The sequence below is a fragment of the Lygodium microphyllum genome, chromosome 28 (assembly GCF_053477565.2).
Source record: "Lygodium microphyllum isolate KBCC chromosome 28, Lygodium_microphyllum_v1.1.10, whole genome shotgun sequence".
Lineage (NCBI taxonomy): Eukaryota > Viridiplantae > Streptophyta > Polypodiopsida > Schizaeales > Lygodiaceae > Lygodium > Lygodium microphyllum.
Window position 1 is genome coordinate 65960649 of NC_141162.1, and position 16138 is coordinate 65976786.

The following is a 16138-nucleotide window of genomic DNA, read 5'->3' on the forward strand; positions in this document are numbered from 1 at the left end:
AATTAATTATATCATTCCTACTTTTGCCAAAAAACATATCTTCAGTTATTCACGCATGATATATATCATGATCAATATTAGAGTCTCTCAAATTATTCACCTGTTTGACTAACTTCACCATTGCAACAAATTAACATATTTAACTATTTGATCTAATTTCACTATTATCTTCTTAAAGTGTTTAAAAACCTCTACAAAAAATGTCAAACAATACTAAATCCAATCTCAATTTTCCAATTTGCAAGGTTCACGGTGGCAATTCAAGCTAGATGCTCGAATACAACTATGTGCAAGATTACAAGAACACGAGATTTCTTGGGTATATAAAGAAAACTATTTGGTCTAAAGCTAAAAATATAAGCACTATTCGACCGTTTCTTCAAAAGGTGATGTGTGACCTATCGGTATGCTCGAATGTTGTGGCCAACATAAAAAATGCTTAATGTAAAATGCAAAGTAGCTCACGCATGCCTGCTAAGTACTTTATTTTCCCCATGACAAGCAAATAGTACTGATTGCCTTTTGGGACCTTGGTAAGAGGGATGGGCATTTGACATTATCTCAAAGCCTGAAGCTATACCCTCAAGAACTTATCACAAACGATAATGTCCTTCCTATCAATGCCTAACACAAACTTTGTTTGCTTCCTTCCCACGGGCCTCATGCATCAATTACAAATTTTCTGTCAACGGCGCTTTTTGCATTTAAGTACATGTACATTTGATTTTTACACGTCTCTTTATAGTACATGTTTGATTGATGTACTTCTATTTTCTTTATATTGCATCTAATGAAAGGAATAGTACGAATTTACCCCGACATAACGCTAGCTAATGATAAGTTGGTGGCTTATATCGTGCTTTGAAGTTTGAGGGGGTTGAAGGGGCCTACACAAAAAGATAGTAGGCGTAGCCAACAATCGTACCACATTTGGCAAGCAGTACTCGTTGCAATTATTAGTGTAGCACGCACGGAGTTCACAAGTTGGGCAACGAGTCCCGGGTGGCAGGGACCCAAAAGTTTTCGCAGTCGGTAGCCTACCCACAACAAGCATCAAATCTCGAGAGCGGGTCTCGGACAGCATATAACTTGTAAGGATGGATTGCAGGCTGCAGTTTCCTATGATATACTTTCTCCACCAATTGCAGGCCACAGCAGCCAGCTTCCTACGATAAAATATGGAGGCTCTTGTGGAGAACGGCGGGGTGAAGCGCCGACCCCATGCGCTGGTCATAGCGAGCCCAGCGCAAGGCCACATCGGCCCCATGATGCAGCTCTCGGTGGAGCTGGCGTCGGAGGGCTTCACGGTGACGTTCGTCCACACGCAGCATAACGCGGCGCGCCTGCGGGAGACGGAGGCTGCCCTGCGGGACCGGCTCGGCCTGGACATCCGGCTGGCGGAGCTGGTGGACGACAGGCCCGACGGCAGCACCAGCGGCCACGACAGTATCCTTCAGCTGGTTGTGTCCTTCTTCAAGCTGGGCCCCGCCCTCGAGAGCCTCGTCGAGAGCCGCCTCCTGCAGGGCGAGCCTCCCTTGTCCGTTATGATCTCCGACTTCTACCTCTACTTCACGCAGGACGTGGCCACCAAATTCGGCCTCCCGAGACTCGCCTTCTGGACCGGCTCCGCGGGCACCCTCGCCTCCATGATGGCCGTCAAGCAAGGCTTTCGTCCCCCTCAAGGTATATAGTTTTGCTCGGCAATCTCATGTTGAGCTACCGACCTACCTATCACAAAAATCTTGTTTTTTAAGTATGCTGTTATGCGTTTTCCATGCAAACTCAAAGCTCTTGAAAAAAGAGTTTTGGAAGAGCAAAAGGCAATCAACTCTATCTTTCTCATAGAATTCCCAGCTTCCTTACTAAACACGTTAGCCTGTTTAGCCATAACAATAGGCAGACCTTTCAACACGATATTCATTCCTGCACTCCCAAATCTGTATAAGTATAGATGACCTTATTACAATCTTGAACTCGATAAAAACTGAAAAGATATTGCCCATGCCACCTAATTATAAAGCTTGTCTCCAAATCCCGTTGTGTGACCGGGCACTGCCGGCTTAAGCCATTCCTTTGCCATTTTCCCAAAGGCAAGCAACCATTTCGCAGCCCTATGATACATGGGACAGGTCCCATCTTTCGGGTGACCACACAGGCATGTCGTTTAGACTTGAGTTCAACTCAACAGCCTAGCTTGAATAGAGCAATCTTCCAAGAGGAGACTGAACCTTGTAAATTCATGTGTGGCTTTCCAAATCTTTTACTGGGCAATCTTCTTGAGAGCCTCGCTCAGTTGCTCGCATTCGTCTACTAAAATTACATTCATGTACAACATGCCAATGTGTAGTGCTGGCGATATGTGTACTGGTGTCACGTGTGGTATGCTTGTGTGTTCGGGTAGAGAGGTGCTTGTTTTTCACTTTCTAGGAATTTGTTGTAACGTGTATAAATCTAATGATTAGCTCGTATATATCTGTGCTTTGGACTGTAACTGGCGTCTTCTATTGTGCTACATATCTGTTGCATTCCGTGCCAAAATCATGTACATCTTTCTGATGTTCTTTTAAACACTTAACTGACGACGGGATCATGTGCCCATTACGCGTTCGCAAAGCGCCATTCATACGACGTCTAGATGTGGCCAAAGGATGCATGAGAGTAAAGAGTGCGACGTCCTTTGTTGATGAACACGGATCGGTCGTACACAAGAAGGGTTGTTATGTAGACGGAGCTCATATCGAAGACTTTTCAGTGATATGTGACTTGCAGTTGGTATTATATCTCCCAGTAGCGTCAATGCCAAACTACTGTGCCAAACGTCGCAAGCATGAGCGACGGTGACGATAGCAAAGACGCGTTAACCAGTGAAGGGAGCGACGTGCTTGACGTTACACCCAGCACTCGCAATTCGAGGATGAGCTGTGACGATACTAACTTACACGAGTTTTATTTCGCAGAAGCGTCGGAAGAGAGGCCGAAGAAACTCGTCGACTGGATACCGGGCGTGCCACCACTCAGGCCGGACGAATTGAACACCTTCCTGCAGTGCATGGACCCTACCGACTTCCTCTTCAACATCTTCATTCAGCCCTGCCAGCGCATCCATGAGACCACCTGGCTGGCCATCAACACTTTCGACGACCTGGAGGCCGCCTCGCTGGATGCCATCCGCTCCAAGGAGAGGCCCGACACGTGGACGGTGGGGCCCTTGCTGCCGGCATCCTTCTTCGAGGGGGCCGGGATGGACGAGGCCTATCCGAGGGCGTCGCTGTGGCCAGAGGAGCATGCGTGTATTCAGTGGCTGGACCAGCAAGCGGACGGCTCGGTGCTTTACGCGTCGTTCGGGAGCATCGCGGTCCTGACAGCTCAGCAGTTTGCTGAGCTGGCAATGGGGCTGGAGGCGGCGGGGCAGCCGCTGCTGTGGGTGATAAGGCCGGACCTGATGTACGGCAAGGATGCCATCTTCCCGGAGGGCTACCTGGAGAGGGTGCAGAAGAAGGCTTGCTTCGTGGCTTGGGCACCGCAGCTGCGTGTGCTGGCCCACAGGGCGGTGGGCGGCTTCCTCACGCACTGCGGCTGGAACTCCACTCTGGAGAGCATCGCGGCCGGGGTGCCCATGCTGGGCTGGCCCTACTTCGCCGATCAGATGCTCAACAACCGCTGCTGCGTCGACAAATGGAAGATTGGGCTGGACTTCGAACCTGCGCCAGCCGGCGGCGTCATCCCGAGAGAGGAAATCGAAGGCAAGGTCCGAACCCTCATGCAAGGCCACTCTTCCCAGCTACTCAAGGCATCCGTCGCCAAGTGGAAACAGGCCGCCCGCGTTGCTGTCGCGCCCAACGGCTCCTCTAGCCGCAACTGGACGGCGCTTCTCAAGGCCCTATCCCAACAATCTGGATTTTCCCGTACATCTTTTTAAGCCCTCGGCTGCCTTAATATTTGAGAGCGGAAACTTGAACATACAAGTCCTGTTGGGTAGAACTCTTTATACTCTTCTTTAGAAAGATAGGATACTGTCAATCTTTTGAGAGGGTTCTACAATTTCTTACATCAAGAGTTGAATACTTGACAAATGTACCTCATGAAAGTCTTCATATATGCTAATCGAAACGACAATTTGCCAATCAATCAATGTGCACATAACTTGGTGAAAGGTTATATTTTGTATTTTATGGCAGATATCATTTCAAGCAATCTCTGTGACAATCACTAATCAACTCAAGTTTAAATGTGAAAATGTAGTGTATGCTTGGCTTCTCAAATGCCCTTTCTCCTTGATAGATTGCAACCATGCTAGGCCATAACAATTTCCATTTAGAGTTTCTTGTAGGATTGCCTATAACATTATGTGTATTTTTTATTAGAGGTATTGAATTACTTCAAATTGCCAGCTAAAGTATAGTACGATGTCCACTAGTTCTAGTATTCCTATCCTCTTTTTTCATAATTTAGCTTTTTTATAAATTCTGGTAATTCTTTGTGTGTGCGAGAAAAATTTCTCTTCAAAAATTTAATTTGAGGTACACAAATATAAGGATGAGTACACATATATCATGAGTAAAAAGGTCATAAATATGTAGTAAATATGTCAAACATTAATTTCCACTACAAGATATAGACCTTATACCGATGTTTAAAGCAACGAAAATACAAACAACAAAATTTGCCCTTGTCGTCGCAAAAAGCGTCGTTATTAATGACGCCATAGAAACGTCGCTATGAGCGTCGCTATTGGCGTCGCCATTGGCATCGCTAGCAGCATCACATTTGCGACGCTGATAGCGACCACTACAACAAAAAGGCCTCATACACGCACATTTAGACGCGATTTTTGAATACAGAGAAAAACTTATGGGTGTGTCTATCCGCCCGTCTATTTGAGTGTCTATCATTCCGCATCTATAATCACATGTATCGATGAATTTACACGCACAAATAGACGCGCAATAGATGCACATATACACGCGCACATAGACACACTTCTAGACGCGCTTTTACAAGCACTGATAGACGCGAACAGAAAACAAAAAATATCATTTTTTTAAAGGATATTTAATTTTCTTTTTTAATTTGAATTATGCAGCGCATGTATAAGTGCGTGTAGTCTGCATTATAGACGCGCGAATAAACGTGAATTATCTGCAATTTAGACGCACAAAATAGAACTGGAAAAAAAAAACCAGAGAGCAAGTAGCAACCACATGCTCTCTGGGCTCTCTGGTTTTTTTTTTTTCCCCTCCCATACATCAGATTGTGTATTTGGGAAAAAGACAATGTATCTTACGGGCACGAGAATTGAAAGTAAAAGTCCATGTATTCATTATATATCAAAGCATTTACAAGGAAAGTTTTGAGTGCTTGTGACCTAAAGCATGGCCGCAAGCAATAGGCTCAAAGAGATATTATACATATACAAGAAAAGAAGGCCTCATGAGGAGGTATAGTGCTCCTCTACGAATCTGAAGAGGAAATATCCTCGCTAGTACCACCATGGCTACTAGCGTCGCTATCCCCCTCCTCGCTGTGCTCCACATCCGGGTTCGCCTACACACACAAAAGATCAGGGTTGCTTACATAGACAAGGTGGAGAAAAAGTTATAATTAGTTATACTTTTAATAGAAAAGTAAGAAAAACGTACCTCCTCTGGCTGTCGAATCCTCATGGCCCAGTTGTATTGGTCCTCAGTGATGAGACCCTCCTCATAAAAGTGAAGCCATGTCGCTGCGCGGTTATGGCCTTGATGGTAACCTACCTCTCTAGGGGTAGGTGTCCTACCAACGATGGTAGTCTGCAAAACATTTAGAGATATACAAACAATTAGACGTCACAATATATTAGACTAAAATATATAAAGAATTTAAAGGAAATATAAATTAAAAAAACTAGAAATCAAAATATATTTACAAACTCTGCCTCCCACGACTCTCTGCCACCCGAACCATAATGCGACGATCCCATTGTTTCCATTTGTATCTGTCGCGCCTCTACGTGCTGATGACTCTTCACTTTCTCAGCTGCTTTCTTCTTGGCTTTCTTCCACTCTACGCGGTGGCACATAGGTGGTTGGCTGTAGGCTCTACGCCCCTCCTCCAGCCTTCGTAGTGAGTCCCTGGCCCATATCATGAGGTGGGATCTTTTGTTGTGAAGCATATCCCTCACTTTTGTACGTCCCCAATCATTCGAGAATCGCTGACCCTCAGGATTTGGGTACCTCCTATGGACTGCCCTCAACACCTCCTGCCACAAGCCGCTTTTCTGATTTTTGAAGGCAATGAAACAATCTTTATACGTCGCATGCACGACGCTCCTCATGTACGCCATTACATCCCTTCCCTCATTTTCATGAAAGATGCCATCGGCATCTGTAACTCTATAGTAATGGCATACAACCTCCTCTACATGATCTACTGGTGAGGGTGATCGCTCGCCACCTCCTCGGCAACCCCCACACAACCCTCGTCCTCCCCCTCGACTCTCCCTCCTCCCTCTCTGTCGACTGCCCTCTGCCTTGCTAGATGCATGAGCTTCTGCAGATGCACGTGCTTCTGCAGATGCTTGTGCTTCAGCCAATGCACGTGGAGTGCGTGGAGTACTTGCAAATGGAGTACCTGCATATGGAGTACTTGTATGTGGAGTACCTGCATGTGGAGTCTAGGAAGTAGTGCCAAGCAAAGACGCCAGAGGAGTCCCAGACATGGTATTGAACACCTTGTCCGCTGTGGGAGAGCGGCCAAGGTGTCTGGTCATCTCTCCCATGAAGTCTTCCCTACTAGGAAAACCTCCAAAAAATGCATTGACCCCCCTGCCAAAGGAGGCCAATGTATCATTCATGCGATCCACGTCTGGGTCATTGCTAGATGAACCAGTATACGACATCTGCAAAAAAAACATAGGAAAAAGACAAATTTATTTGCATACAAAAAATATAGGAGGATATTGTGTAGTACAAGCAACTCATGGATGAGGGGTGGAGGTGACTATCCATAGACTAGAGGGCACATTGAGGCCTATATGCCTAGGTGAGGGCTCTAATTCACGAGATCCACATGTAGAACACACAAGTTTCAATCTCATTTTATGTAAAAAATATAATGTTTGTATAAATGTGTATAAAAGTATACCATTTCCTAATTTGTCACTTTTAGATCTAACTAGACTTCTATTTAGGAGTTAATCAATACTACGCAACAAGATTCTGCTCTAAGTGATGTCATACAATAAGACCTTGCTCAAAAGTATTTATTATTGATTGTATCCTTATAAACTTGAATATAGGAAATTTTATAAAAGACTATGACTAGGGTGTCCTAAATTGTAGCATAGCTTTCCTATTGCATACAAAAACACTACATTGCAGTTTTTAAGCCTTTGACATAACATTGCTATTCATCCTCTATCCAGTGCGTCTATTTGCGCATCTAACGTGCAGCACAGACGCGCTGCGAGACGCACATCCCAGGTCAATGCGCGTCTACAATCGCGTGTAGACCGCAGGTCAACCTTCTGTGCAGTGCATGTATCATCGCGTGTACATTGCAGAGCACATGCGCCAGCACACGTGCTCTAAGACGCGCTCTCAGACGCTCTGAGAGGAGACATTTTTGCGCGTCTATGTCCGCATCTACACTGAGATGTAGACACGCTAGCAGACGCGCTGGGTCGACCGATTTTAGGCCGACGAGACAGCCATTGACGCATGCAATACATAATGGAATCACAAATCCTAAATACACAGACAGAGCAGAGAGAGGAAGAGAGAAACAAAGAGAGAGAGAGAGAGAGAGAGAGAGAGAGAGAGAGAGAGAGAGAGAGAGAGAGAGAGAGAGAGACTCACCTTGGGTGTTTGGTGTGGCGGGTGGTGGCGCTTCTCCTTCTCCTTCTTCCTCTCCTTGGTAAGTTACCCTCCCTTGATGCTTGTTTGCTTGCTTGCTGCCTCTTCTTGTTCTCCTCTTTCTTATTCTCTCTTTCTTCCTCTCCTTGGCTTTCCTTTTTCCCTTCTTGTGTATTTGAAATGAAAGAAGAGGTGAGTCATGAGGAGGTGAGGCATGAAGAGACTGCATGTCGGCTAAACTCAAGCTTCAGAATCACAAAAAATGCAGGAAAGGAAAGGTGCAGTTTGAAAAGAAATGATTTAAGTATGGTTTGAATTTTGACGTGTGCATCTATTTCGCGTGTATATGTGCGTCTATTGTTCAGATAGACGCGAATATAGACGCGAAAATAGACGTGCAAGTAGACGCGGATTTAGACGTGCATTTGGGATTTATCATAATTTTTTGTTTTTAAAATAAGTTAAGATAGTAAATTCTTCTTAAGTTTTGATAAGTTTTGATAAGTTAAGATAAGTTTTAAGATGATGATTTTTGTGTATTTAAAATTAAGATCTTATGTAAACATATGAATGACAAATATTTTGATGTTGTCATGAATTAGGTTTAATCATGTCGACGTTGTCATCACCTAGTGCGGTGCAAGCTGGTGAGTCAATGAGCATATCCTCAAGTGAGGATGAAACATTGCGTCTTTATAATCAAGATGCATGGCTACGACGAAAAATTAGATGCATGTGTGATCGTTGTCGAGGGTGTATTTTTTGAGCACGTCGAATTGCAATGTCACACCTCAGCTTGTATGGAGAATGGGACCAAGAAAAATCACCGATATTCATTGTTTTTTTTACCACTAATATTGCTAGTCTATGTTACGGGAATTATATATCAACGTACATGAAACTCCCTTTTGTGCTTGAGCAGGATGCGGTGCCACATCCTCAGATGCTCCCTCCCGGGCGTCAAGAGGCTGCAAAACGTCGACGCGAGGAGGCAGAGTCTTCAAGAAGAGTAGAGACTGACGACCATGATAGTAGCCCTCATGAAATGCCCCATCAAGTCATAGAGGATGAGATTTTGGACAACATGGTACACCATCTATTTTCACAACCGGTTCAGGGAGAAGATCACTCTACAAAGCCAGATGATCCACTATATATAGCATCATCTACTCCGTTGTATGAAGGTTGTACGTACTCCGTTCTTTGTGCATCCCTCGAGATACTTAACTTGCAAACAATTTATGGATGGAGTAATGTCAGTTTGGATGCGTTATTGAAGTAGGTATCAATTCAGTTTGGCTTATATATGAATCATAATATTAATTGTTAACCTCTCTATTTTGAAATCAGACAGAAATATATATTGGTGGTTTTTTAACTCACTTTTAAAATATATGTAGGTTATTATCACAAATGCTTTCAAAAGGAAATAAATTGCCAATTACTAAGAGAGAGCAAGCAAGACATTACTTGACATCTCTGGGAGGCCTCGATTATGTCAAGATCCATGCATGTGTCAATGATTGTGTCTTATTTTGTGGGATTCATGAGTTCACACGAGAGTGTCCTGTTTGTGGCGAATCAAGATACGAAGTGGAGATGAAGTCAATGGATGTGCCTCGTAAGGTTTTGCGACATTTTTCGATTGTTCCACGTATAAAACTTATGTTCAAGTGTAAGTCTATTGGAAAGCTCATGTCATGGCATGCTAGTCATCGTTTAAGTGATGGAAAATGGAGGATCCCTGCAGACACACCCGCATGGCAACATATAGATAATTTGTGGCCCGTTTTCAAAGAAGAGCCAAGAAATTTGAGATTTGGTTTAGGTATGGATGGAATCAATCCATTTGGCATCAAAAGCACATCATACAGTGTATGGCCAGTGGTATTGGTGAACTATAATATTCCTCCATCCATGGCAATTAAAAAGGGATATGTGATGTTGTCCCTTCTAATTCCTGGAAAGCACAAGGTAAAAAACATGGACATTTACTTGGAGCCTTTGATTGAAGAGTTAGAAATGTTATGGGAAGGTATTGAGGTGCAAGATACAAGTGCATCTGCATCCTCTAGAGATTTCACATTGAAGGCCATGTTGTTGTGGACCATGCACAACTTTCCAGGATACGGAGAGTGTTTAGGTACATGTATATAACTCTATATTTGAAATTCAAGACTTGAATCAATTGCATTTTATTAATTCACTTGTTTTTTCAGGTTTAACTACGTTAGGATATCATGCATGTCCTATTTGCGGTCCCTCTCTAGTTTCCTCTAGGCCGGCACGTTTAAAGATGGTTATCTACGACAATCATCATCGATTTCTTCCTATTGACAATCCCAAATATGTTCTCCCTACTAATGGAATGACTCCACAATCTCTAACTATTCGAGATTGGAAGGAGAGATGGATTAATACCGACAGCCACCCTCCACATGGCATGAGTCGGTAAGAAGTGCATTTCTCTCGATTGACTTTAAAGTATTTAGCATGATGAAATGTTTACATAATATATTGTTTGTTTGTTAGGTCCTCTATATTCTTTCGTCTTCCGTACTGGATTGAACTCAAGATTAATCACCTGTTGGACCCCATGCACATATTCAAAAATGTTGTATCTACATTATGGACTCACTTGATAGGGGCTCGCGATTCAATTAATGTAAGGGAGGATTTACGTAACATTGGTCGCATGAGACGAGCCACTACAAGGAATTAGGCAATTAGCGACGCCGATTAGTGATGGTGGATATCGGCGTCGCTATTGGTGTCGCTATTTGCGTCGCATTTTGCGACGCAAATAGCAATGCCGCATGAAAAAAAACGCGGCCAAAACCCGAGCGCCGTTTTCATTTCTTTTGCTTCGACTTTTGAGAGCGAGAGCGAGGGAGAGAGCAAAGGATTTGTGAGAGAAGAAGAGGAAGAAGACTTGCTGCCACCGCCGCCGCCGCCACTGTTATTCGCGAAGGAGAGGAGGAGCCCTCATTGCAAAGAGAAGCTGCCCCACGCTCGCCATATCTCATTGGTGAGTCTCACTCTCTCTTTCTTTTGCTTGTTGAAGGTTTAAATCATTCTCTTTTGCTTGTTTAGGAGAGGAAATGAAAGAGAAGCAGAGGGAGAGGGAGAGAGAGGGAGAGAAAGAGAGGGAGAGGGAGAGGGAGAGAAAGAGAAAGAGAGGGAGAGTGCATTCTCTCTCTCTCTCTCCCTTTTGCTTGTTTAATGTTTAAATCACTTTCTTTTTTGCTTGTTTAGGAGAGGAAACGAGAGAGTAAGAGAGAAAGAGAGGGAGAGGGAGAGGGAGAGGGAGAGGGAGAGAAAGAGAAAGAGAGGGAGAGGGAGAGGGAGGGGGAGGAAATGAGAGAGGGAGAGAAAGAGAAAGAGAGGGAGAAGGAGGGAGAGTGCATTCTTTCTCTCCCTCTCTCTTTTGCTTGTTTAATGTTTAAATCACTTTATTTTTTGCTTGTTTAATTAGGAGAGGAAATGAGAGAGAAAGAGAGCGAGAGGGAGAGGGAGGGGAAGGAAATGAGAGAGGGATAGAAAGAGAAAGAGAGGGAGAGTGCATTGTATCTCTCCCTCTCCCTTTTGCTTGGAGGATGTTTAAATCACTTTATTTTTTGCTTGTTTAGGAAATGAGAGAGAAAGAGAGATAGAGAGGGAGAGGGAGAAAAAGAGAAAGAGAGGGAGAGGGAGAGGGAGGGGAAGGGAAGGAAATGAGAGAGGGAGAGAAAGAGAACGAGAGGGAGAGGGAGAGGGTGAGAGAGAGTGTGTGCATTCTCTCTCTCACGACGGGTTTGGTTGTTTGTTGTTTGAATCACTTTCTTTTTTGCTTGTTTAGGAGAGAGAGAGAGGGAGGGGAAGGAAATGAGAGAGTAAGAGAGAAAGAGAGGGAGAGGGAGAGGGAGAGAAAGAGAAAGAGAAAGAGAAAGAGAAATAGAGGGAGAGGGAGAGGGAGGGGGAGGAAATGAGAGAGGGAGAGAAAGAGAAAGAGAGGGAGAAGGAGGGAGAGTGCATTCTCTCTCTCCCTCTCCCTTTTGCTTGTTTAATGTTTAAATCACTTTATTTTTTGCTTGTTTAGGAGAGGAAATGAGAGAGAAAGAGAGCGAGAGGGAGAGGGAGGGGAAGGAAATGAGAGAGGGATAGAAAGAGAAAGAGAGGGAGAGTGCACTATATCTCTCCCTCTCCCTTTTGCTTAGAGGATGTTTAAATCACTTTATTTTTTTGCTTGTTTAGGAAATGAGAGAGAAAGAGAGATAGAGAGGGACGTGGGAGAAAAAGAGAAAGAGAGGGAGAGGGAGAGGGAGGGGAAGGAAATGAGAGAGGGAGAGAAAGAGAACGAGAGGGAGAGGGTGAGGGTGAGAGAAAGAGAGAAAGAGAGGGAGAGAGGGAGAGGGAGAGAGAGGGAGAGAAAGAGAGGGAGAGGGAGGGGAAGGAAATTTAAGATAATAGACTTATTGATAATGGTATGCAATGTGCTTTGCCATGGGCCACGTACATTGGTAACTCTTTAAGATGGCTTAAAAATGGTCAATTCCTTCATGAAGTCCAAGTAGGGGATCTAATTGTGATATGCATAATTCATTGTTTTTGTATTAACTTTATAGGCATGCCAAATTAGAAATCATGCCAACTAGTCAACGGAAGGACTAAAAGAAAATGATACCCTAGCTAATGGTCATCAAGGTACTTCATCAAAATGAACTCAAAAGTATTGTTATAGAAGAAGAAACCCTTAAATTGAGTATAGGATAATTTCTCTCAGGTCTTATGACTATGAGTAGAATTGATTGAAATAAATTTTATTACTATAGTTATTAAATTTCATAGATGGCGCGCATTAATTTTAAAATGGATTACTTATACTCAAAGCCGAGATATAACAAATAATTATCTACCGGGACAAACAAATCCTTGAGCATGATACAAGGCCGAGATATAACATCGGAAAATCTCTCAACTACTATATACAATGCAAGATTTATGGTCAACTTGCAACTTGACGTACATCTCCATAAAGCTATCCATTTAAGCCTCGTTTGCTGTAATGTAGATAAGATGGAAAACGAATAAGGTCTTATTGTTCAAGACCGCGAGACGTATCTTAATCAGCGTGTCCCATGTCCTTGCTCTCAATGCAAGTTGGCAATTAGACGAAAATGCCGATTGTCTATAGAACACGTACGACGATTTGGCGAGTTTCAATCTGAGATCATTGATCAGGCGATTGCATATTTTCAGCAAAAGGTAATTTGAAGTTAATATTAATCATGCATTGTACTCTCAAGCTAATTGAAAACCATACACAATAAGATTGGGTCTTGTTGGCAAATTTTCTATCCAGGGGGGTGATGTCTCGACCCAAGGGGGAGTACACCCTTTGCGGCCAATTAGAAGAGTTCGTGGACGTGCGATAGATGGATTGCAGGAGCCAATCGACCACTCGCAAGGCCCATCTATACCGTCAATGCCAAAGGAGACAGACAACCTTCCCGACCTGCCTACAATCTTGGAGCCTGAGATGGAGGCAATGATCGATGCATTGATTCCCATGGATGTTGAGACATCTGACCCGCTTAGAGAGGAAGCATCCATACCATTATATGATGGGTGCCGAGTATCTCGGTTGAAGACATTGCTTGCACTCTTAAGTGTGCAAGCAAAATACGGTTGGAGCGATACGAGTGTGACTGAGTTATTCAGGTACCTTGCACACAGGCTTCATTGATTTTTTTTAAAACAGTATTATTGCAAACATTTGTGTTTTTTCAAGGTGTTTTATGATTTTTTTCAGGTTATTGAAATATCATATATTGCCACCTGTAAATACCATGCCTGAGTCTCGTGATGATGCACGACATGTTTTACGGAAGCTTGGCATGGACTACAATAACATCCATGCATGTATCAACGACTGCATATTGTTTCGAGATGAATACGAGACTATGGAGACATGTCCAAAGTGTGGTGCTCATAGGTGTCGACAGGACTTGCAAGGGCAAACCATCCCTCAAAAAGTTCTCAGACACTTTTCACTCATCCCCCGCATAAACCACATGTTTCGCACGTCTGCCATGGCAAGCTTGACAACGTGGCATGTGCAGAATAGGTCCACGGATGGAGTTCAACGAATATCAGCAGATTCGCGCGCATGGAGCCACATTGACTCTACCTTCCCAGGCTTTGTGCAAGAGCCAAGAAATCTTCGGCTCGGTCTCGCCATGGATGGTGTGAACCCATTCGGTCTGCGCTCGACTTCTTACAGTGTGTGGCCTATAGTGCTTGTCAACTACAACATCCCTCCATGGCTTTCTACGAAGAAAGGACATCTCATCCTTAGCTTGCTCATCCCGGGTCGCTACAAAGTAAAAAATATGGACGTGTATCTTCGTCCATTAGTCGATGAGCTTAAGATTTTGTGGGAGGAGAGGGTCACGGTGCAAGATATGAGCAGGCGGATGGTCGGCGGTCAGTCAACATTCGAGCCATTCTCATGTGGACGATGCATGACTTTCCGGGATTGGGAGAGTGCTCAGGTGATCAGACCTTTGTTCTTGCTGGTAGTATCTATATTTTATTTCATTCAATCAAGTATTCACTAGGTCGTGGATCGCCTTATAGCTCTGGTTACCTCAGGTTATTATGCATGTCCATTGTGTGGGCCACAGTTAGACTCCCGAAGGTCACGAACCATGAAGAAGATGGTATATCAAGGACACGCCGCTTTCTTGCCGGAGGATCATGAACTCAGGGAAGGTTTTCTTGGACGACCTCCAGCACGTATGAACGCTGCAAGCTGGTATGAGCTGAAAATGGTAAACCCGGAATCACATCCAAATGGAATGCGACAGTTCTTAGTTTTCTACGAGTTGCCATATTTGACCCACTTACAGGTCAACCACTTGTTGGATCCCATGCATATTTTCAAAAATGTGGGCAGCTTGCTATGGGACCACATCACAAGAAAGAGAGACACTATAGGGTCACGAATGGATTTAAAGGAGGTAGGTAAGATGGAGGCGCTTTGGCTGCAGTCGAGTGCTGAAGGGGGAGTGCAGCTTCCTCGCGCTCCTTGGGTTTTGTCTACCAAAGAAGAGCGCATTGTGAAGCAAGTAATCAAGTCTATCTGCACTCCGACGGGTATGATGCGTTCTCTAAGGTCCGCATTTTCTAAAGATGACCAAATGTCTGGGCTAAAATCCCATGATTGGCATAAGATATGTTAGGTTTGTGAACAGAATGAATTTTAATTAGCGTAGACATTTTGAAATTTGAAAAGTGACCATTATTCTTAATGCTTTCTCATTTGTGGCAGTTTGTCCTACCGATCGCGATCGCGGGATGCCTTACTCCAGAGATTCGCGGGGCCATTTACAAGTTGTCGACTTTGGTACAATGGATCTCACAGAAAGAGATTAAGACGTCCTCTATTGAATCCGCAAGGCGGGGAGCAATTGAGACGGTCTGTCTCTTTGAGAAATACCTACCCACTAGCATGCTCACGATACAAGTTCACCTTCTTGTGCATCTTGTGGACGAAGTGGAGATCCAAACTCCCGACAACCTCGATGGTGGTATATTATACCTTCAACTCCTCGAGGTGCGAGAGTATATGATCAAAGCGATGTTCCAGGCATAGATGAAGAAAATATGTAAATAGAGGGGTCGATATTACAAGGGGTGGAGGCCACCACAAGCTTGGAGCCCACATCGGCTAACAATGATGGAAATACAGAAGTCGTAGAATTTTTTGAGAATGAGGCAGACTCGTTCTTTTGTGGTGACATGTCTATCGACCTTCCAGTGTATGCAGAGTTGTGTCAGGAGATTAACATGGGACCATAGAATACTACTTTCTTGGAAAATTGTATTACTCAATTCGTTATTTAGATCTTCCATAAAGGTAGATAAGATATACATTTTAAGAGGGATTTTTCAAAAATGATTTATATTAATGTGCTTTGTATAGTTTAAATTGATTATTCTAACATCATTTTTTATCTGTGCAGGTATCGACATTTTCAGGATGAGTCGAGGGATGAGCGATGAGGAGTTTCAGGACATGATGGCACGCATGTCTCCAGATCAGCTCGCGAGATTCAGAGAGATGGCAGACCAGGAGCTGTCTCGTTCTTCGTCAGGGCGCTCTGCTAGATCAGCTTCAGCGCGATCAGATGCTTCAGCTTCGAGCAGACGATCTCGATGCTCGCGACTTGGGCTAGAGGGAGGGACTACAACTGCAGGAGGATCAGGGGGTTGCTACTGTGGAGACACGAACGTGGTGTCTCCGTCTCATCGTTCAACTGGAA

At 44.0% G+C, this 16138-nt stretch overlaps 1 protein-coding gene across 1 annotated transcript; it reads left to right on the forward strand.

Moving 5' to 3' along the window:
* Positions 1 to 976: 976 nt before the first annotated feature.
* Positions 977 to 4188, forward strand: LOC148011552 ((R)-mandelonitrile beta-glucosyltransferase-like). Its single transcript, XM_087670590.1, has 2 exons — positions 977 to 1683; positions 2958 to 4188. The coding sequence occupies exons 1-2, from the start codon at positions 1179 to 1181 to the stop codon at positions 3917 to 3919; spliced, it is 1467 nt and encodes a 488-aa protein (XP_087526716.1). The 5' UTR covers positions 977 to 1178; the 3' UTR covers positions 3920 to 4188.
* The last annotated feature ends 11950 nt before the right edge of the window (positions 4189 to 16138 follow it).

Bases quoted from the DNA above. Each gene is read 5' to 3' on its own strand.
- LOC148011552 (XM_087670590.1), top strand. From the start codon at position 1,179: ATGGAGGCTCTTGTGGAGAACGGCGGGGTGAAGCGCCGACCCCATGCG. The intron at 1,684-2,957 runs GTATATAGTTTT...TTTATTTCGCAG, and splicing joins AGGCTTTCGTCCCCCTCAAG to AAGCGTCGGAAGAGAGGCCG.